General features: G+C 49.2%; 1 protein-coding gene across 17 annotated transcripts in view; it reads left to right on the top strand.

Moving 5' to 3' along the window:
* LOC120832509 (ryanodine receptor 3) overlaps window positions 1-19,872 on the top strand; it is a 64,571-nt gene extending 44,699 nt beyond the window's left edge. For 3 of the 17 annotated variants that reach the window (XM_040198822.2, XM_078089432.1, XM_040198814.2), the window contains 51 exons: window positions 5-67; window positions 226-301; window positions 455-578; window positions 699-823; window positions 910-977; window positions 1,074-1,195; window positions 1,326-1,375; window positions 1,659-1,719; window positions 2,318-2,556; window positions 2,679-2,760; window positions 2,857-2,987; window positions 3,104-3,442; window positions 3,562-3,802; window positions 3,886-3,973; window positions 4,052-4,144; window positions 4,750-4,764; window positions 5,440-5,610; window positions 5,715-5,774; window positions 5,868-6,002; window positions 6,167-6,279; window positions 7,400-7,496; window positions 7,693-7,779; window positions 8,508-8,617; window positions 8,986-9,037; window positions 9,126-9,179; window positions 9,273-9,372; window positions 9,453-9,532; window positions 9,643-9,719; window positions 9,987-10,060; window positions 10,722-10,739; window positions 11,336-11,416; window positions 11,502-11,590; window positions 11,663-11,791; window positions 11,884-11,988; window positions 13,057-13,138; window positions 13,352-14,676; window positions 14,805-14,863; window positions 15,100-15,271; window positions 15,383-15,469; window positions 15,573-15,773; window positions 16,033-16,163; window positions 16,266-16,308; window positions 16,419-16,546; window positions 16,624-16,684; window positions 16,777-16,923; window positions 17,566-17,700; window positions 17,818-17,974; window positions 18,119-18,183; window positions 18,290-18,390; window positions 18,670-18,721; window positions 18,855-19,872. In XM_040198822.2, the coding sequence (XP_040054756.2) occupies window positions 5-67; window positions 226-301; window positions 455-578; window positions 699-823; window positions 910-977; window positions 1,074-1,195; window positions 1,326-1,375; window positions 1,659-1,719; window positions 2,318-2,556; window positions 2,679-2,760; window positions 2,857-2,987; window positions 3,104-3,442; window positions 3,562-3,802; window positions 3,886-3,973; window positions 4,052-4,144; window positions 4,750-4,764; window positions 5,440-5,610; window positions 5,715-5,774; window positions 5,868-6,002; window positions 6,167-6,279; window positions 7,400-7,496; window positions 7,693-7,779; window positions 8,508-8,617; window positions 8,986-9,037; window positions 9,126-9,179; window positions 9,273-9,372; window positions 9,453-9,532; window positions 9,643-9,719; window positions 9,987-10,060; window positions 10,722-10,739; window positions 11,336-11,416; window positions 11,502-11,590; window positions 11,663-11,791; window positions 11,884-11,988; window positions 13,057-13,138; window positions 13,352-14,676; window positions 14,805-14,863; window positions 15,100-15,271; window positions 15,383-15,469; window positions 15,573-15,773; window positions 16,033-16,163; window positions 16,266-16,308; window positions 16,419-16,546; window positions 16,624-16,684; window positions 16,777-16,923; window positions 17,566-17,700; window positions 17,818-17,974; window positions 18,119-18,183; window positions 18,290-18,390; window positions 18,670-18,721; window positions 18,855-18,950 (6,591 nt within the window). In that variant the 3' untranslated portion in view covers window positions 18,951-19,872. The remainder of the gene's footprint in view (window positions 1-4; window positions 68-225; window positions 302-454; window positions 579-698; window positions 824-909; window positions 978-1,073; window positions 1,196-1,325; window positions 1,376-1,658; window positions 1,720-2,317; window positions 2,557-2,678; window positions 2,761-2,856; window positions 2,988-3,103; window positions 3,443-3,561; window positions 3,803-3,885; window positions 3,974-4,051; window positions 4,145-4,749; window positions 4,765-5,439; window positions 5,611-5,714; window positions 5,775-5,867; window positions 6,003-6,166; window positions 6,280-7,399; window positions 7,497-7,692; window positions 7,780-8,507; window positions 8,618-8,985; window positions 9,038-9,125; window positions 9,180-9,272; window positions 9,373-9,452; window positions 9,533-9,642; window positions 9,720-9,986; window positions 10,061-10,721; window positions 10,740-11,335; window positions 11,417-11,501; window positions 11,591-11,662; window positions 11,792-11,883; window positions 11,989-13,056; window positions 13,139-13,351; window positions 14,677-14,804; window positions 14,864-15,099; window positions 15,272-15,382; window positions 15,470-15,572; window positions 15,774-16,032; window positions 16,164-16,265; window positions 16,309-16,418; window positions 16,547-16,623; window positions 16,685-16,776; window positions 16,924-17,565; window positions 17,701-17,817; window positions 17,975-18,118; window positions 18,184-18,289; window positions 18,391-18,669; window positions 18,722-18,854) is intronic. The other 14 variants (XM_078089430.1, XM_078089434.1, XM_078089436.1 and 11 more) reach the window with 14 other exon arrangements.
* The last annotated feature ends 1,458 nt before the right edge of the window (window positions 19,873-21,330 follow it).

Raw genomic sequence — 21,330 nt, 5'->3', positions numbered from 1 at the left:
CTAGGCAAATGGCTTCAATCCGAGCCCCATAGACACAAGCCACGTGGTTCTATCCAGGGAATTGCAAGTGAGTGACCTCGCGTTTGTTTTTCTTTTTTGAATCAAGCAATCTTTCAGTTTGGGCCCGAGGCAAAAAGCAATACTTGTTGAGTGTGAATGAGTTGCTCGGACGGTCCAGGCTCCTCTGTGAGATCCGCTGATCGTCTCCTCTGTCTTTGGCTCCAGGGGATGGTGGAGGCACTGGCCGAAAACTATCACAACATCTGGGCCAAGAAGAAAAAGAGTGACCTCGGAAGCAGAGGTGATTTGCTCATGAATCCAATCATAGACTTGGGCGGGCGGGGGGGGGGGGGGGGCGTAAGGGGCCACTAGTTGTCGCTATTGACACGTGCAACCGCATCGGGTTCGACCAAATGCGTTCAGCAGAGTGATGATCTATTGTCCGTGTTTTCAGGGGGGGGGACGCACCCCCTGTTGGTGCCCTATGACACGCTGACCGGCAAAGAGAAGGCCCGCGACCGGGAGAAAGCGGCGGACCTTTTCCGCTTCCTGCAGATCAACGGCTACAGCATCACAAGGTCAACAATCCCAGGATTATCTGTTATATATTATTATTATTATGTTTGTGCAGGCTTACACCACTGTCAATTTGGTAGTTCAAATGTTGATTAATAGCAAGTGTCTGCTATTTGATGCAGAGGTTTGAAGGACCTGGAGCAGGATTCCTCCTCCATGGAGAAGAGGTTCGCTTACAAGTTCCTCAAGAAGCTGCTCAAGTATGTGGACTCGGCTCAGGAGTTCATCGCACACCTGGGTGTGTATGGTAATAATACCCAGGACCTGACTGCAAGACACTTCAATTCTTCTGGTTATTTACTATTAAATATGTATTTGGTGCTCTCCATCCAGAGGCCATGGCTGCAAGCGGCAAAACAGACCGGTCCCCTTATGAACAGGAAATCAAGTTTTTTGCCAAAGTACGGATGTAATACGAATACAGCTGCTGTACATATTTAGACAACCTCACATTCCCAACCCGGGGCGATCTTGTCATTATCGACGTCCTCCTCCAGGTTCTCCTTCCCCTCATCGACCAGTACTTCAAGAACCACTCGCTCTACTTCCTCTCCTCGCCCAGCAAGAACCTGAGCAGCAGCGGCTACGCCTCCAACAAGGAGAAGGAGATGGTCACCGGGTACAAAATGGAGAAACTTACTTTTCTTTCTTACTCTTTTAATCTTATTTAAATCTTCTCATCTTCTCTCTAAGAATCTACTTGTTGTAACTGTCGGATTTCCTTCCTTGTCTGTCCATCACACCTGCAGCCTGTTTTGTAAACTGGCAGCTCTTGTCAGACATAGGATTTCTCTCTTTGGTAAGCAGTGTGTGTCCGTGTGTGTCCGTGTGAAAGTGAGTGCTTGAAGTTCTATCGAGGCTTTTTGGGGAGTTTAAGTGGTTTTGATCAACTCTTTAAGTTGGTTTGGTAAACTTTGGTAACTGTGCGCTTAAATTTGAAATGTACCGCCAACCTAAAGGTCTGTGGTAAACATATTAAAATGGGCAATTGTTCCTTTTAAGTAACAGTTAACTAGACATCTATTGCTGCAATGACTCCAGTCCCTTAAACACACATTGACGTTCCTTGCGTTGTCTCGCAGGGAGCGACTCCACCACCATCGTGAGCTGCTTGCACATCCTGGCACACACCCTGGACACCAGGTGAGTTTTTGTCCTTCAAATTAAAACGTCAACTAAAACGGAAGTCGGATCGATGCGCCGATGTGGAATTCAACCCCTGCAGGATCCTTTTCGAGCTGCATTTTTGCACTGAACATTTTCCTTTCCTGCAGTTTACTGCTGCGGCGTCTTGTGGGCGGCGCTGGCATTAACAAAGAGCACCCGTTGGCATTTACATAAGCAAGAAAAATGCTCATACCTCACATGTTGCCCAAGGCTTCAAGTGTTCTCCAGAGACAACGTGCTGTTTGTTGATGCAGTTCACACATAACGAGGCTGAATGCAAAGTGCATTATTCTCCGTGTGCTGAAAAGCTACAGCTGATGCCCACAGACTGCGTTGTGCTTCTTCTTCCTCTTTGTTTGTCCACACGGTATACATACTACACACTACACACTGATTAAATACTTATTCCTGGAAAATGAATCCATGATGTTGTCCAGCGACACGTCGACTCTCACGTCTCATATTTCGTGTTTAAAACCTCCTCGGTAGACGTCCGGTGGTTTATCCGAGCGCTGTCCTTGCACACCTCCTCGTTGTCCCGCTGGCTCTTCACTCGCCCCTCCCGTCCCGACAGGACGGTGATGAAGTCCGGCTCCGAGCCGGTGAGGCTGGGCCTCAGGACGTTCTTCGAGAACGCCGCCGAGGACCTGGAGAAGACGTTCGAGAACCTGAAGCTGGGGAAGTTCACTCACTCGCGCTCCCAGATGAAAGGGGTGTCGCAGAACATCAACTACACCACCGTGGCGCTGCTGCCCATTTTAACGGCGCTGTTCGAACACATCACTCAGCACCACTTTGGAGTCGACCTGCTCTGTGAGTCCCGACAGCGGCGGGGAGACGACGGAACGTATCTGCCGCTTTCTCGCACACGCGTACCGTGAAGTGGCTCCTGTAAATATATGAACTATCACAATAACCTTATTTCTTTATCGCAGTGGATGATGTGCAAGTGTCCTGCTATCGAATCCTGACCAGTCTCTACGCACTGGGTACCGGGAAAAACATCTACGTGGAAAGGTATCTCCTCTGCAACGCTCTATGGGGGGGAAAAAAAAAACGACGAGTCCCGAGTGCAGCTTTGGAGCGTTCGTCCGTCCGCTTTGTGTCCCTCAGGCAGCTGCCGGCTCTCGGCCAGTGTCTGGCCACCCTGGCCGGAGCCATCCCTGTGGCCTTCCTGGAGCCGCGGCTCAACCCGTACAACCCCTGCTCCGTCTTCAGCACCAAGAACGCCAGAGAACGGGCCGGTGAGGCTTTTGTGATAACGAAAGTTCAGCAGCAGGCAACAAATATTGTCATGTGTAATTTTAAAATGTCTGTCTTCTACGAAAGCACGGCCTGATATGTGACAGCGGCGTTTTAGTCCTAGGCATACCGGACTCGGTGGAGGAGATGTGTCCCGGGATGCCGCGCCTGGACGGCCTGATGAAGGACATCAACGACATGGCCGAGTCGGGGGCGCGTTACACGGAGATGCCTCACGTCATCGAGGTGGTGCTGCCCATGCTGTGCAACTACCTGTCCTACTGGTGGGAGAGGGGGCCGGAGAACCAGCCGGCCGGCGGCGGCGGCGGCGGCGGCGGCGGCGTCTGCTGCACCACCGTCACGTCGGAAAACCTCAGCCTCATCCTCGGCAACATCCTCAAGATCCTCAACAGCAACCTGGGCATCGACGAGGCCTCGTGGATGAAGAGGATCGCCGGTGGGCTTTTTCCTTCTCTTAGTTCGCTCGAGTCCACTCGCCGGTTTTCTTATCGCCTCGTTCGCCAGAAGCGGCCCGTAGTGTGACGCTCTCTCTTTCTGTGTCTCTGCACCGTTCAGTCTATGTGCAACCCATCATCAGCAAGGCCCTGGCGGACCTGCTGAAGAGCCACTTCCTCCCCACGCTGGAGAAGCTGAAGAAGAAGACGGTGAAGGTGGTGTCCGAGGAGGAGCTGCTGAAGGCGGATAGCAAGGGAGACACCCAGGAGGCGGAGCTGCTCATACTGGACGAGTTCGCTGTGCTGTGCAGGGACCTGTACGCCTTCTACCCCATGCTCATCCGCTACGTGGACAACAACAGGTCAGGAAGCGGGGCCGCTTTTCGCAGGTGGTCGATCGGAGAGCAGACACGGCGGATGTATTAATGTCGCCTGTTGACTTCAGGGCGAGATGGCTCAAAGAACCAGACGCCGACTCCAATGAGCTCTTCAGAATGGTTGCTGAGATTTTCATCCTCTGGTGCAAGTCACACGTACGTGTTTTTGCTCTCCACGTATGTTCATTGCTTCATCAGAACGCTGATGTTTCTTTGATGTTTGTCTTTCTAAAGAATTTCAAGAGAGAAGAGCAGAACTTTGTGGTCCAGAATGAAATAAACAACCTTTCCTTCTTGACCGGGGACAATAAAACCAAGATGTCTAAGGTAGGCTCGATATGGCTCTCAGCGACGGGATTTCCTGGCTCTGGCAGCGGATTAAAACCCTTTCAGTCGCGTGTAATGTCACCGTGACCCATCGAGTGTGTGTGTGTGTGTGTGTGTGTGTGTGTGTGTGTGTGTGTGTGTGTGTGTGTGTGTGTGTGTGTGAAAGCTGAAAAAGTTCCATAAATAAGTGGGATTAATAGAATGAGCCAGATGCACGTTAACATGTTGACGTCACCACTTTCGTGTGGACGTTAACATGTAAAATGCCCCAAACCATCTCTGAGGAACTACAAGTGAACACACACATGCACGCACACACACACGTGACAAACAAGTCCAGTGTCAAACTATAATGTGTGTGTGTGTGTGTGTGTGTGTGTGAATTCCTGCATGCACGCTCATTACAGCAGACAACACAAACTAACGATCATGCCTTCAGCCCTTGTCAGGTTGAAGCGTTTCATTTCTCGTCTGCCTGGTTTTATTCTGCCGGAAGGCAAACAAATGGCTTTTCACCGCAGCGCACGTCCACGCGAGGACCCCGCGCCTCCGTTAACCGCCCTCTCACCTGCCTTTCTCTTTCTGTCTCCCTCCATCTCAAACAGTCCTTTAAGGAGAAGGTAGAGTGATGCAATGCATGCGCCGTTTTCCCCGCCAGCTCATTGGCTTAAACGCTGCCGTCGTTAAGCAGATAAGCCAATAGCTTGTGCCGCTGTGCAGTAGAGTCCGTAGAGTAGTTATACGGTGTGCCACCTGGGTATTTGTGACCACCCTTCATGGTGACTTTGCTCATTCCTCATTGCTTTGTGGGCGGACCACGTCTCAGCAGGAGAAACGAAAGCCCCGCCCTTCTGTGGCAAGTCATGTGATCACCCGCCGCTGGTGTGTTTGCAGTTGATGGATCGTGGCGCCCCGGTGTGTTTGGCCAGTTACCTCATGCTATTAATATGATGTCGTAGTTGATGTGTCATATGGTCGTGTGTGTGTGTGTGTGTGTGTGTGTATTATTAACGGAAATGACTGTTTTCACAGAGCCAACTGCTTCAATTTGGCTCAATTTTCCCTCATTGGTAACAGCATCATTGTGATAGTTCTGCTTTTCAGCTGAGGTGTGAAACCTCTGAATGCTCCGCCGGCACGGATCCAGTCCGGTCGCATATTTAGCCGTGTCTGAAAAAAGAAGCGCATCCTGTGGGAAATGGGGTTGATCCATCGGTTAAAATGCCGAGGAGAAGCGCTGAAAAGACCAGCTCACCAAGCCGCCGTAACTCGGCAGCTTGACTAATCTCTTTCAGTCCGGAGGACAAGACCAGGAGAGGAAACACAAGAAAAGGCGCGGCGAGTTCTACTCCATCCAGACCTCGCTCATTGTTGCCGCCCTGAAGAAGATGCTGCCGATCGGCCTCAACATGTGCACCCCGGGAGACCAGGAGCTCATCTCTCTGGCCAAGACTCGCTACCTTCTGGTGAGGCGACGTCCGTGGCCTCAGAGGGTCTGAGGAGATCCCATCATCACGTGAAGAAACAATACTCCAGCTGATCATTTCTGCTCCTGCTCTTTGTTTGACAGCGAGACACGGACGAAGAGGTCAAAGACCACATTCGGCAGAATCTGCACCTGCGAGTAAAGGTGAGCAGACGGTCTCAGCATCCCTGATTGTAAGTGCTCATTACGTTGCAATGACTTGTCTGTTTTTTGTTTTTTTTCGTATCCGGCCCTCAGTCAGAGGACCCGGCCGTCAGGTGGCAGCTAAACCTGTACAAGGACATAGCGACGATAAGCGAGGGGCCTCCGGACCCTGAGAGGGTGGTGGACCGTATCCAGAGGATCTCCGCCGCTGTCTTCAACCTGGAGCAGGTGGAGACTTAATCACGTCGAGCATATAGAGCCGCAAATGACACTCTGGGGTGGTGATTGTTTCATTAAACGCGAGGGTCGACGATTCTACCGCCAATGTCATTTTAAATGGGTTGCCGAAAAGATGAGCGACGTTTGACACGGACTTGTTCTGCTTGCATTAGGTGGAGCAGCCGCTGAGATCCAAGAAATGCGTGTGGCAGAAGCTGCTGTCCAAGCAGAGGAAGCGAGCGGTCGTCGCCTGCTTCCGCATGGCGCCGCTTTACAACCTGCCCCGGTACGGCCGCATCACGCCTCCACATCTGGATGTTTGCAACACGACACACGCCGCGTTAGCAGACGGGAGATTGTGCAGCGATACTACAAATACCGCCGCGCTTTGTTCTTCTCCCGCGCCTCGTATTTCTCTTCTCTTCTCGGGTTCTGACCTTGCATTAATTCCCGAGCTCCCTCCCTCCGCTTGGAGGACAAATGTCTAGCCCGCAGCTGTTATGGAGGAATACAAAAAAAATAAAAAGGGACACTGGCAATTTCATGCCCTGCTGCTCTGTAACTCAATCACGGGAAGTCAGACGGAGAGCTGCAGCAGGGGGGGGGAAACAATTATGAGGCACAACCCGGCGGTGGGCGTCTTCAATATGTGCCGAGACGACGCGGCCCGAACCGCCCGACAGCATGACTCATTTATTCAGAGCCAATCGACAGTGAAATACGACCCGGCGTAGGTAATAATTAGTAGAGGGAGTATCAACCACGCGGGAACCGTTGTTTTTGTCGGGGGGGGGGGTTGATGGACGCACGTGAAGTTTGGCGTATTCGGACGTCGTCTTTTCTCTTTCTGCGTCTCTGTCTCGGCCGTTGTCCTCCCGTCACTGTCGCACTCTATTGTACCTCCTCCCCTCCGGCACCAAAATAATAATTACCTCCTGAAAGCCCACCGGCATGTTTGGCTGGAGATAAAGCACGAGAACACAGAGTGTGACAGTCGCACACACACACACACACAGTGTCACAGTGTGCTTCCACGTGTACGTACAGTCATGCAAGGAATATTTTGACATTTCGGGGAGTCATTTGGAGTGCGTATATATACCTGCCAAGAGTTGGAGGAGAACCTGAATATATATGCACGTATTATGAGCCTACACCCAACCCTCAGATGTCAAACTATTACTATCTGCAGATGTGCAGGTATACGGGTACTTAATCAATTCATGCATTAGGCAAAAATTACAGTTATTCACAACTGAGACCACGTCAATAGTCTGTCTGAGAGCATGAATGTGATATATGTGACTTTGTCCTCCGAGGTGACCAGTGAACTAACCAGTATTAACATCTCCCAAAGCGTCTGCTCTACTGTCTAACCGGCCTAATCGCCTCTCGCCTTTCCTCAGGCATCGCTCTATTAACCTCTTCCTCCTGGCCTATCAGAGAATATGGATAGAAACAGAGGAGTACTCTTTTGAGGAGAAGCTAGTGCAGGATCTCGCCGTAAGTACTCGTGCCCCCCTTCCTTACCCCTCCCCCCCGGTGGCGTCTTGTTGATACCCATTTGTTCTGCGGAGCGGCTGAGCGCCCACCTTCCCTTTTACCTGTGTCATCCTCCAAGTGCGCCAAATCCACCACAACCCCCCCCCCCCCCCTCCCCTGGATCCCGCTCAGTCATCCATACTTGTTTTTCAACCAGACCCCCCTATTTTCGGCAAGCATGACATCACCGCTGATGTCAGAGCCAGCTGGCGTACTGTCGACCGCCTTGTCCCGCCCATTGTCGGTAAGAGGGCATGCCGCCTCGGTGCTTCGACTTAGCGAAGGAAAGTTGTGGTTTCTCTTTCTTTCTGTCAAAAAACAAAACATCATGCAACTTTACAAACGTGGCTGGAATGTTTCTGCACTTTGTGGCTCGTAATAACCCACAGAGCGATATGCAGCGATTGATTTAAATGCTTAATGGCTTCATGGAAGAGTTTAATGAAATGTATTTTCTGGAATAAGAGAGAATAATGAAAGCACGCTGGTATGCAACGTTACCCCACCGTGCCAATTTTAGATTTGTCATTTCATCATTGGAAAATAATACATTATTTTTATTTTCCACATTGCACGAAATGCAAGAACTTTATGATCCAGCACAAACGTTAACAGCAAATGAAGAGAAACAATGTTCTTATCTGTCTGCTACCACGATCCATCTCTACTCGGATGTATTAGATGATGCAGAAGTTTATGAAAGTGCAAACTGGCCTCATGGAAAGTCACGCTTAACTCCATTTTTTTTCATCTTTTTAACTGCTGCTGTGTTTGTGTGTCTGCGGGCGTCTGCATGCTTCTGGTTTGTTGTCCGCATGCCATCGGTCTTGATGCCTGATTCTCTACAAGGAGGTGGTGTGTAGTTAAGTATCGGTGGTAACTCCTGCTGACACAACGCATTTGGAGCTCATGCAGTCCGACATTGAGACTATGTGCCTGTGCTCCGGCATTTACGCACATGGCTTATTCCAGAAAACGCAGCCCAAAGTGGAGGAAGAGGAAGAGGAAGAGGTCAGGAAGCAGCCAGACCCTCTTCACCAGCTCATTCTGCATTTCAGCCACAACGCTCTCACCGAGTGCAGGTAAAGTAGAGCAACCACATATCAAGGCATTCGCTCATGTTAACCAGGTTCACTGAGGTAAATGAGGTTCATACGTCTATACAAATAAACTCACTTCCTTCCACAAGAGGAGGAACCTCCTGCTGGTCATTTCAAAGAATGCAACTTTAAGGCACTTCCACATCTGCTTTTCCTTTCGAATTTGAAGCTTGCTGGTAAAATTGCAGATTAAGATTTGTTTCAAAATATAAAGCGATTCAATTATAATAGTTTACCGAATAATAATCTGTCTTTCGGTAAAGAGATTCCTTTGTTTTATGGTTTGACGAGATGCAACTGCTTGTTACAAAGTTTTAACCACAAGATATTTATCCTCCTTTGTTTGTTAGTTCTCTGGAAGAGGATCCCCTGTATATTGCATATGCAGATATGATGGCAAAGGTACTTGGTTCTCATCACTTTTCCTGAACGACTGACTGCTGTTCAGCAAACTGCCGCAGGTTTGAGATTTGAGATCTTTCTCTTTCAGAGTTGCGATGAGGGTGAAGAAGAAGAAGAGGAGGAAAAAGATAAAACATTTGAGGTGCTATCGATTTCCCACTTCACACTGTTCGGTTTTTCGTCTTCACTTCTACACCGTTAACCCGAGTGGTGCTTACTGCGTTGCGTCCCACAGGAAAAGGAAATGGAGAAGCAGAAGATGCTGTACCAGCAAGCCAGGCTGCATGACCGAGGAGCTGCAGAGATGGTGCTTCAGATGATCAGCGCCAGCAAAGGTGGGACCAGACTCTCTCTCCTCCTTGGAACTGCCCCCTCTGGTGTTGCCGCCCCACGACTTGTGATTTGTGGTCATCAGGTCGGCTCGGCGCCATGGTGACTTTCACCCTCAAGCTGGGCATCTCCGTCCTGAACGGGGGGAACATACTGGTGCAGCAGGTACTCCTCCTCCTCCTCCTCCTCCGGGGATATTGACCAGAAATGTTGCATTAAATGAACAGAATTTGAATGAAAATGAGATTCCTTCTGTGCTTTTGCTCTTGATGCAGAAAATGTTGGACTACCTGAAGGAAAAAAGGGATGTGGGCTTTTTCAAAAGTTTGTCTGGACTGATGATGTCCTGCAGGTAACGAATCCACAGCCAAATATCTCACACGCAAAACAACCAGTTTTCCTTTTTGTCGTTGAGAAATGAGGCTCAGTCATCTGGTCTTACTGAGCTCGTTGTTAATGAGCTGGAGGTGTAAGACATGACGGTTTAAGGCCCAACTTGTTTTCAACTGTTCATTATACATTTACTAACTTCACAGAGTATCACTTTAAAAGTCACAGAAATACAGATTTTAGAAATTAAATGTGTCATGAGTGAGGTTTCGTACTTAATGTCTTCCAGCGTCCTGGACTTAAATGCATTTGAAAGGCAAAATAAAGCCGAAGGTCTGGGGATGGTGACGGAAGAAGGATCAAGTAAGTGAGGAGACGAGACGAGGAGAAACGTCTCTCGGATTGAGATCTTTTCAAAGGAAACAGAAACAGAACTTTTCGGTGTTACGGACGTGGCCGAGGCCAAAAGCGCTAGTATTATTATCTGTATTGTGTCGTTCTGGCTCATATCCTCTTACTCGGCTTTGCAATCTACTACAACACCAGTGACGGAGCTCAGCGGCTCTTCACTTCCGCCGCGCCGTCTCTGTGTCACATGTTTCACCCGCGCGTCACGCCGTATGTCATCGTCATGCAGGTGAACCCGTGCTAAAGTGTGCGTCCTGTCTGGGCCTCAAAAGCACTCAGTCACAAGTATATCCACATAAACAATTCAGTCTGACGGGTTGCGCACCGTATTCTCATCCATATTCCAGCTCATCTTCACCTCATGAGCTCAGGCATAAGTGATGGGAACTTAAGTCTTTCTGACCTCTAGTCCAAACATACCTTAAGACTTTGTTTAATTGTAACCGCATGTCAATGTCTCCAATCAATGTGAGTATCTATATCTATATATCTATATCACAGTCTCCTGTTCCTACTTGTTCTGATTGAATATCTATGTCTTCTCCTTTGCTTATGTCTGCTTCTGTTTTGTTTGTTTGTTTTCCCCTGATCATGTTTTTAATCTCATCGGTCGCAGTCAACGTGAGCGAGCGGGGTAAATACACGGTTTAGATTCTACTCATTTTATGCAATGCTGACACCTTGATTGCCCTCCGTTCCACTGCCCTCGCCCTCTGTCCCCTCCGAACCCCCCTCTGTCCTCATTCCTCCCTCCCGCTCGTCCTGAATGCATCACGGCCACTTTTCCCTCTTGTGCGCCGGGCCGGAGGAACGCATGCATGCTTCTGTGACATTCGGATAGATTGTCAGTCGGGCGCCCAGAACTGATTCGAATCTCTCCGCTTCTTCTCCTGCAAGAAGTCGATGCTTGTCATCTGTGTGGGGCCTTTTCTTTCCTTTTGGTAATTCTAATCACACCAACCAGCGTGCAATAAGAAATAAACCTCCCAGAGCTTTGTTTGTAACTAAACAACAAAGCCCAGTTTTATTCCTGCTCTAAGCCTTGTGGTAATTTGTCAAATGATGCACTATACCTTGTCTGAACCTCAAACATAATGCACATAATTAGGTAGCAGCTTTCTAAGTGAGTAAACGCTATGCAAGCCCTTCTGCCTGCACCGGCAATAACATGATGGGTCTCGGACCTCCTAATCTCTGAACGAGGCACCTGATCTCCTTCCTCGTCCTCAGGCTCCAAGGTTCTGCAGAACGACGAGTTCACAAAGGATCTCTTCAGGTTTCTGCAACTTCTCTGCGAGGGCCACAACAACGGTGGGTCGACTCGTAAAAGGACGGCATGTCACCAGACAACTGCACTCCAGCACTCAACCGCAATTGTCTCATCTTATTTTATTAGACTTTCAGAACTTCCTGAGGACCCAGACAGGGAACACAACCACAGTCAACATCATCATCAGTACTGTCGACTACCTACTTAGACTTCAGGTACAGGGTCACAGCGTGCAAACAACAGCACGGGTGGATTACCGTTCTTTACCGTGTTCTTCCTCCCTCTAGGAATCCATAAGTGATTTCTACTGGTACTACTCTGGTAAGGACATCATAGACGAGGCAGGTCAAAGGAACTTCTCCAAAGCTCTGGCAGTGGCCAAGCAGGTCTTCAACTCTCTAACGGAGTACATACAGGTACCGTATGGCCACGCGATGCGCCGCGCTGGCGGTGAGCGATCATCTCTGGCTCTCTCTGTACCCGCTGTGTTGTCCGCTGTGCTCTCCAGGGTCCGTGCATCGGGAACCAGCAGAGTCTGGCTCACAGCAGGCTGTGGGATGCAGTGGTGGGCTTCTTGCATGTCTTTGCCAACATGCAGATGAAGTTATCACAGGTTCGTGTCTCACTTCTCCCGTAAAGTGGCGGCGCTGCCATGTTTTTCATAGTTAATCCACTTCACGTGCTTGGCCAGTTATTAGTATAATTGCAAATTTAAGATTTTACGTACAAAACATTATCATTTTATAAGATACAATGCTGTTTTATATGTTAGACTACTCAGGAGTTGAATAAAAGGGCAATATTAGCGGCGCTAAATCAACTGCTTGATATTATTTCTGAAAAAGATAATATATTTGTCCGTGAAGTTTCATCAAACAAGTGAAACAAGGGAATTGCAGAGAGAACTGAATCAAATCAAAAAGGTTTGCATATAATTCACAAGCAGAAATGTAATATCGGGGAGGTGTTTAAGCTATATGCGGTATGTTTATTAATCAATTGTCTTCCAAAGATGGAATTTTTTAATACATGAACAATAAGAAAACATTTAATTTGCACAATTATGTGTTAGAAATCATTTCACTACTATTTTTGTGAGTTAAATAGTGTTCAATGCAGGAATTGAGTACTTTTAAATTGAGGTATTGCTACCGGAGTTAAAATCTGAATATTTCATCCACCAATGCTGTGCGTCTTTGTCAGCCAGAGGCTCCTTTGCGATATGTGCAGCCACTAGAGGTCTCTGCAGACTCAGTGATAACCTCGGGCTACTGCATTACAATTACGTGTGTCATCTCACTGAGGTGTGTGATGTATGGCTCCATCACCTACACTTCCCCCATGCCCAATAAACCAGGGAGAGGATGGAACCCAGTATGAGGGGGAGCACAGGTGGAGGGGTTTGAATTTAGCGCATCAAAGTACAACTCTGATTTATGGCACGCTGAATAGCGGCTCCATTGAGACCCTAAATGAGTCAGAGTGGCCGAGCCATCTGCTCTTAGACAGTAGAATAATATTAACCTTGGTGCTGATGGATGGATGTTGCCCAGAAGGCCTCCTGGGCCCCAGCAGGGCCACTGTGGGTCCCCCATAACCCTGAGGCAGTCTGGGTCGTTCAGGGTGGCCGTTGTCTCGGTGTTCTGTTTGGTGAACACTTTCCTTTGCCTTCTCCTCACAGGACTCCAGCCAGATTGAATTACTGAAGGAGCTGCTGGACCTGCAGAAGGACATGATCGTCATGATGCTCTCACTCCTCGAAGGTTTGCTTTTTGACGAGTCACCACATGAGCACATGGCACTAGTTTGCAAGGATATTGTCTCTTATATGACTTTCCTCAAACAGCTTTGTTTGTGTGGACCGTAATCAAATATTTACCAAAGCAGTTTAGCATAATCTGCATGGATCATGGCGGCTTGTCATTGTGTGCACCCGCCAACTTTGCTCAGGTCTCTATCTCCCATTAAATTCACAGGTAATGTTGTCAATGGCACCATTGGCAAACAAATGGTGGACACCTTGGTGGAATCCTCCAGCAACGTGGAGATGATCCTTAAGTTCTTCGACATGTTCCTCAAGTTAAAGGACTTGACCACCTCGGACAGCTTCAAGGAGTACGACCCGGAAAGCAAAGGGGTCATCTCCAAGAAAGATTTCCAAAAGTCCATGGAGAACCAGAAACAGTACTCCCAATCCGAGATCGAGTTTCTCCTCTCGTGCGCGGAGGCCGACGAGAACGACATGTTCAACTACGAGCAGTTTGTGGAGCGGTTCCACGAGCCGGCCAAGGACATCGGCTTCAACGTGGCCGTGCTGCTGACCAACCTCTCCGAGCACATGCCCCACGACGCTCGCCTCGCGACCTTCCTCGACCTGGCCGAGAGCGTCCTCAGCTACTTCGAGCCTTACCTGGGCCGCATCGAGATCATGGGCGGAGCAAAGCGCATCGAGAGGGTCTACTTCGAGATCAGCGAGTCCAGTCGCACCCAGTGGGAAAAGCCGCAGGTGAAAGAGTCCAAGCGGCAGTTCATCTTCGACGTCGTCAACGAAGGCGGCGAGAGCGAGAAGATGGAACTGTTTGTCAACTTCTGCGAGGACACGATCTTCGAGATGCAGCTGGCTTCCCAGATCTCGGAGCCGGACCCGGTGGAGCGCCCGGAGGAGGACGAAGAGGACAAGCAGGGCGTGGTGGAAAACCAGGAGGAGGAGGAAGAGGAGGACCAGGAGGAGATCGGGATGTTTGAGTCGTCCTCGGCTTTTACGGTCGCCTGCATCTCGCTGAAAAAGAGCCTGTGCCACTTCCGCCAGCTGCTCACTCTGAAGAGCATGAGGCGGCAGTACAGAAGGTTCAGGAAGATGAGCGTGAGGGAGATGGTGAGGGGCTTCTTCTCTTTCTTCTGGGTGATCATCACGGGCCTCCTCCACTTTGTCTACAGCCTGGTTTGGGGTTTCTTCCACATCTTGTGGACCACCATGTTCGGGGGCGGCCTGGTCGAAGGGGCCAAGAACATGAAGGTCACGGACATTTTGGGGAACATGCCGGACCCCACCCAGTTCGGTATCCACGGAGACGCGCTGGAGATGGAGAAGATGGAGGCGAGCGAGGCGTCGGCGTTGGCGGAGATGGCTCAGATGGCCCAGGGGGAAGCGGGGGAGGCCGACCTGATGGCCGAGCTGCTGAACATACAGCCCAAGAAGGAGGGGAAGCACGGGGCGGAGCCGGGGTTGGGCGACGTGTCCGAGGTGGTGGTGGGGGACGCTCCGTCCATCGCTAGCGCCGTCAAGCAGAAGAAGGCGCAGGTGGGTACTCGTGTTAACGCCAGTTAAATGAGGGTCCTCCTGGTCCTAATTATTTACTCATTGATCGTCGACTGACATTTTGCGGGAAATTTTTACGTGATTAATGTTCAAAACTGTGTTTGTTGCAGTTGGCTGCGAAGAACACGGCGGGAAACGGAGATCACAAATCGGATTCAGAGAAAGGAGAGTGAGTGTTCTTAATTTGTTCAATGTTCTTCCTCTCCGGATCAATTGAGACATCTTTTGTGGGATTATTGGATCTTAAAATATTCTAATTCTAATAAAAATAAATTCTGTTTTAATATGCATATGTTCTAATAGTAGTAAATGTTAATATGTTGCTGTTTGCTACGGTTTCTTTTTCATACATGTCAGATACATGCGTGTTTCTGTCTGCCATTAATGGCTAAATTACTGTTGTAGTTCAGAGGATGGCGAGAAGAAAGACCATGACAAGGCCAAAGACGAAGCCCCGCCTCCGCCTCCGGTTGAGAAAAAAGTCCCAAAGAAGAGGCTCGGACAGAAGAAAGAACTACCTGAGGTCTTCATGGCGAGCTTCTTTGCCGGCTTGGAGATCTACCAAACCAAGATGCTGGTCAGATATTTCCTCTCACTGCAAAATTAGAACAAAACTATGCATGTTAAGGAAGTAAAAATCCTCTTGTTGCATGGACGCTATTCAATTTAGAAATGATTATTCTCACAGAATTACCTGGCCAGAAACTTCTACAACCTCCGCTTCCTGGCACTTTTTGTCGCCTTCGCTATCAACTTCATTCTGCTCTTCTACAAAGTAAGCTCGAGCCGAAGATCTACTGAAGCACACATCGTTGTACAGAAGATCGGGATCGAATGCGCTTTGGTGAATAGCTTTTAAACGCGTCATCGTCTCTCAGGTGACCGGCGATTACTCGGACGATGAAGACCCCTGGAACGGGCCGGGCCGAGCCGGGGGGGAGGAGGAGGAAGACGAGGGTGCACTCGAGTACTTCGTCCTGCAGGAGAGCACAGGTTACATGGCGCCAACGCTCCGCTGCCTGGCCATCCTGCACACTATCATTTCTTTCCTGTGTGTGGTGGGATACTACTGCCTCAAGGTACATTGACGCCCAGCTGACAAGGAAAATACACCCCGGTTTTATTTAGTATTTTATTTGAAATACAAATCGCCAGAAATGATTTAATTTAGCATTTCTGCGCATAAACATTGTACGTTTTATTTCTCCGTTTAAGCATTTAGGATGCTGTGATCACTGTGATCAGTGACGCCCGTCCCGTCGGTGTTGGACGTTAAAATCAAACACTGCCTTCCTCGTATGTGACTGCGTGTTCCTTCCATTGCATTCCCCGCTCCAGGTGCCCCTGGTGGTGTTCAAACGGGAGAAGGAGATCGCGAGGAAGTTGGAGTTTGCCGGCCTTTACATCACAGAACAGCCGTCGGACGACGACATCAAAGGACAGTGGGACCGGCTCGTCATCAACACGCCGTGAGACAACCGCACCGCCTGTTCTGCTCAGTCGTTATCTCTCACAAACAAAGGGGAGAAAAAAAAAAAATGCGGCTTTTTGTTTTTGTTTGTTTCCGCCAGTTCATTCCCCAACAACTACTGGGATAAATTTGTCAAACGCAAGGTACGCTTGTTTCTCTGTGTAATCCGTTCCGCAAGCAACGCGCGCAAACAGACCCGCCTGGTGATCCTCACTTGTCGTACGTTCGGGTCCGCTGTGCCGCTGTTTCATAGGTAATCAAAAAGTACGGAGACCTGTACGGCGCCGAGAGGATAGCAGAGCTGCTGGGGATGGATAAGAGTGCGCTGGATTTCAACCCTACGGAGGAAACTGTCGTCAAAGAGGCCTCCCTGGTGTCATGGTGAGCGATTGGAGCAGATTTCATTCAATAAAAAAAACACGACCGCCTCACATCAACCTTTTATTATCTTTGGCCAGGTTGAGCTCCATTGACACAAAGTACCACGTGTGGAAACTGGGGGTGGTGTTTACCGACAACGTGAGTTGGAACACACCGGGTGTGGGTGATTTGGCGCCATGGACGGATTCATTGTGACAAACGCGTCCCTTTTGTGTCTGTGTCTCCGCCAGTCCTTCCTGTACCTGGTGTGGTACACCACCATGTCCATCCTCGGCCACTACAACAACTTCTTCTTCGCTGCCCACCTGCTGGACATCGCCATGGGCTTCAAGACCCTACGCACCATCCTCTCGTCCGTCACGCACAACGGCAAGCAGGTGAGGACGAGGAGGATGCAGGTCTCCCCTGCGAGCAGCAGGGGTCGCTGCAGAGACATTTGTCGGGTTCGGATCTGCTCCCGTTTAAACATTCGTTTATGTTCAACCGCGAGCCACATTTATTTCTGATGGCGTTTGGAGTAATATTAGTGTCAAATTTGGTTGTAACGCCACATTTGAGTGTCCCTACGTCTAAATATTCCGCCTCTCCACGAAAAATTAATGAGAGAAATGAGGCTTAAGGGAGCGACGCAGTGGAGGCCGTCAGGATCAGCACAGTGAATGTGAATTACGATGCGCTGGGTGTTGGTTGACATTTCAACAGGCACACCGCCGGCGCTGACTGACAGTTCTTCCTGCAGCAGAGTCTCTCATGTCAACTGCCGAGAGGCACAAATCAAAATTGAATGTCACCTCGATCGCCGAAAAGGCGGAAAAGCTCCCGGATCGATCCGCGCGGGCGCCAATCGCGCCGCGGGGAGCTTTTACATCGCATACAAACATTTATTTATAGAAATATAAAACCCACGTGGGTCTTATTGGTTTCTACGCTCGTCGCCTCCTCGCAGAGCCGTCTTTGTTTAGTGTGTTTATACAGTACATAAGTAGACAGGAAGAAACGCCGTCTGCCTTTTCCCACAGCTGGTGTTGACGGTGGGCCTGCTGGCGGTCGTGGTCTATCTCTACACTGTGGTGGCCTTCAACTTCTTCAGGAAGTTCTACAACAAGAGCGAGGACGAGGACGAGCCGGACATGAAGTGCGACGACATGATGACCGTGAGGATCGATCGCGCGTGCTTTTTCATCGAAGAGACGCCCTGAGATGCCGACGCTCTGGTTCAAAGACGTGCTGTGCTCACCCCCCACCCCCTCCCCCCGTGTGTGTTTTCACAGTGTTATCTGTTCCACATGTACGTGGGGGTCAGAGCGGGAGGGGGCATCGGGGACGAGATCGAGGACCCGGCCGGCGACCCCTACGAGCTCTACCGCATCCTCTTCGACATCACCTTCTTCTTCTTTGTCATCGTCATCCTCCTGGCCATCATCCAGGGTAAGCTGCCCGTGGTGCAAACGCGATACTCGTCACAGCCGGGGGTCCATAGCGTCAGCGGGGGGGGGGAAGGGGGTCACATTGAGGGGTTTCCCAGCGACAGTAACTACGATGTGCTCACGAGCAAACCTCTCGTGGCTGCAGGTTTGATCATCGACGCCTTCGGTGAGCTGAGGGACCAGCAGGAACAGGTCAAAGAGGACATGGAGGTGAGAGTTGAGTTAATCCTCACCCGGAGTTTCCCGGGGGGGGGATCAGGTGATTAGAGAGAGGTTGCTCCTTTTTCATTTCTCATTTCTCATTTTCTGTCCTCAGACCAAGTGTTTCATCTGTGGGATCGGCAACGATTACTTTGACACAACGCCTCACGGCTTTGAGACTCACACCTTACAAGAGCACAACTTGGCCAACTACCTGTAAGTACCCCGGGAAACCGTCACAATCGTCCGTAACCAGGTGATTGACGGCGTTAGCATGTTAGCGCTGCGGGTGATTCTACGACGTTCCTTTATGTTTGACGACTGAGTCACAAACGGTCGCTCGGAATGCGACATTTTGTTTTAATTGCCTTGTCGGAGAAATCACCGGCTTTTCTTTTCCTCCTCTCGGACATTTCAGGAGAATGTGACAGCTTGTCGTGCTTTTTTTTGGTGTGACATTTCTGTTTTGTCTGATCGGCCTGACTTTCTCTAAAGGTTTTTCCTGATGTACCTCATCAACAAGGACGAGACAGAGCACACAGGCCAGGTACAGCATGAGTCGTCACTAACAACCTTTCAATAAGAATAACATAGAAACCATTTTTGGAATGATGTAATTGTCATTTCCAAAGGGTTTATTGCTCGGGTTGTAATTCTGATGCGTGGGTGTCGTCCCCCAGGAGTCCTACGTGTGGAAGATGTACCAGGAGCGCTGCTGGGATTTCTTCCCGGCCGGAGATTGCTTCCGCAAACAGTACGAAGACCAGCTTGGATAGAGCGGCCCCGTCCCCGTCCCCGTCCCCCCCCCTTCGCCTCTGTCCTAAGCGGGGCTGCTGGAACACGTGGACGCCCGGCCGCTGGAGCACGACACCACGCGGCCCGCCCCTCCGACGCCTCGGGGCGGCCCGGGAGGAGAGACCAAACGACTTTTTTGAGGCTAAAAAGAGGGAGAAGTCAGAGGCGGCCTGCGAGGATACGACGCGTGACTCCCCCGGACGTTTCGTTTCTTTGGTTTTTCGGGGCTCGTCTCGGACAGCGCGTTGCCTTTTACGCTGCATAACCCCCGAGTCGTTGCACAATGGGGTGTTTTGGGGGCGGGGAGGGGGGTCTTTTTGAGAAACACCGGGTTGCGTGGGGTTACGGGACAGTGCGTCAGTCGTATTATGCACAAGAACGACGCTTCAGTATTTCGAGAATGTTGAACTTGAGACTTAATGCCAAAATAAATGTTCAGTAGATTGTGCAAAAAAAGGTGTGACGTGAGAATATTTTTTTTTTTTAAGATGTTGTAAACTTGCATATTGAGATACAGTTTTAGAATGAAGTGGCCAAAAGGTTTAATATGTAGGATTAAAAATATGCCTAATTTTATCATGAAGTGCCTTACAGTACTGTATCTACATTACAATGAAGCTATGCAAAACCTTTGTTTCTTTATTGTAAGTACAGTAATTCCCCTGGAGCAGGAACGAGTAGCTGTCCAGATGCATAGTTTGTGGCTGAACTTTCTCCTTTTTCAACAGCATTTGTTTGATTTGACAGGTTTTTATTTGCTGAATGCAGCGTAACTGCAAAAGTTCAAGGTACAAAGTGTAAAAATGACTTATTTGCTATCGTATGGCCATTTATATGTAGTAGCTTTGCGGATTTGTGCATTTCTTTTGATGGAAAAAAAAATAAAGAAATCAATGCAAGAAATAGTTGCGTTTGCGCCATTCGTTGGGATTTTATATTCATAATCCACCCATTTCACATGAGCATCATAACACAAGTTATTTCAAGTCCTAAAGCTCGGAGACATTCAGTCATATCAGTCTCAGAATCCGCAAGATGCAACAGCTGCCTCCGCGGCTAATCCAGTTATTTTCAAAATAAGACACCTCCTGTGTTCAAACAGCTCTCGGCTTTACTTCTAAGTTAATTTGGACTCCCCAAACCTCAAAGCTATATCATAGCCGCGACCATCCCGCAGCTTTTAATTACCCCGGGGTAAGTGGATGTGCACTTCTGGTTTGGCGAGAGAGGCGGGACGGGGCCCCCAGCGGGCTTCACGATGGAAGTTTTGGCCCCATTACCCGCGATGCCACCTGTCAGCTCGCATCACGTCACCACACCTCAGGCACCACGCGGCGCTGCAGCCCCGCCGCTGAGTGCAGCTCCGCCTGCGACAGCTGCAGCGTGCTGAGCGGCTCGAATGCTTCCAGGACACAACTGCAGGAATGGCATGTTTAAGATGAAAGATGATTGGCAACATTTCTCTAAAAACGAATAACTGGATTGAAAAGTACGTAAGTAGGCAGGAAAAATGTATTCTCGGTGCTGAAAGATTTATACCAGAGGAAAATCAATTCAAATTTTGATTTATTTTATTCTAGGCTCTGACAAGCTCTTGCATTATTTAGCATATTATGTTTCCAATTTATAATAATTCTCAATATTTTGACATAATGAAGGCTAAGGGAAGCCTCGCTCAACATGAAATAGTAATAATTAAACCATGTGATATCTGGAGACATTTAATACCTAATTGGGGTTTGTTGTCTCAGGTGGCAGCGATGAGGACAGGCCTGTCCCTTTGCTCTCCGGTGGCTCGCTGGGGGGATTCATTTCACCTTCGTCAGGTTACGGCAAATATTAGAAATATGATTCATCATTTGAAGTATCATATCGATATCTGATTCTGTTTCCATTAAACACAACCTTATATTCATGGAATATAAGCTGTTTCCGTGTAACATACTCTGCAAAGGAACAACACAGTGGTTTCTCATGAGGTTTTCTCTAGTTTGCTCGCTCATTGTTCATCATTCTTCTGACCACAACTACCTTTAAACTCGGCTTTAATTTTGATCTCAACTACAAACCTTCAACTTTTTGAAAGCATTTTGCACACAACCCGCATTACGAAATGTGCTCATGGAAATAGAAACAGCAGAAACCCGTCTCTGTAGTAACTGCTGGATCAGGTGTCCCCATGAGACGGGACGCGTGGACGGGCCTGTAACCTGGGACGAGGAACGGAGAGAGACGGGTTCCTCACACGTAAACACCAGGGCCCAAATCTCCAACACACAGCTGTTATCAAACCGGACACATGAATGAATGACACAACCCGAGGGGACATTTTACCCGTCATTCCACCGCTGTCGTCTCCAG

The sequence above is a fragment of the Gasterosteus aculeatus genome, chromosome 15 (genome assembly GCF_964276395.1).
Source record: "Gasterosteus aculeatus chromosome 15, fGasAcu3.hap1.1, whole genome shotgun sequence".
NCBI classification, from domain to species: Eukaryota; Metazoa; Chordata; class Actinopteri; order Perciformes; family Gasterosteidae; genus Gasterosteus; species Gasterosteus aculeatus.
This window is presented reverse-complemented; position numbering and strand designations above follow the sequence as displayed.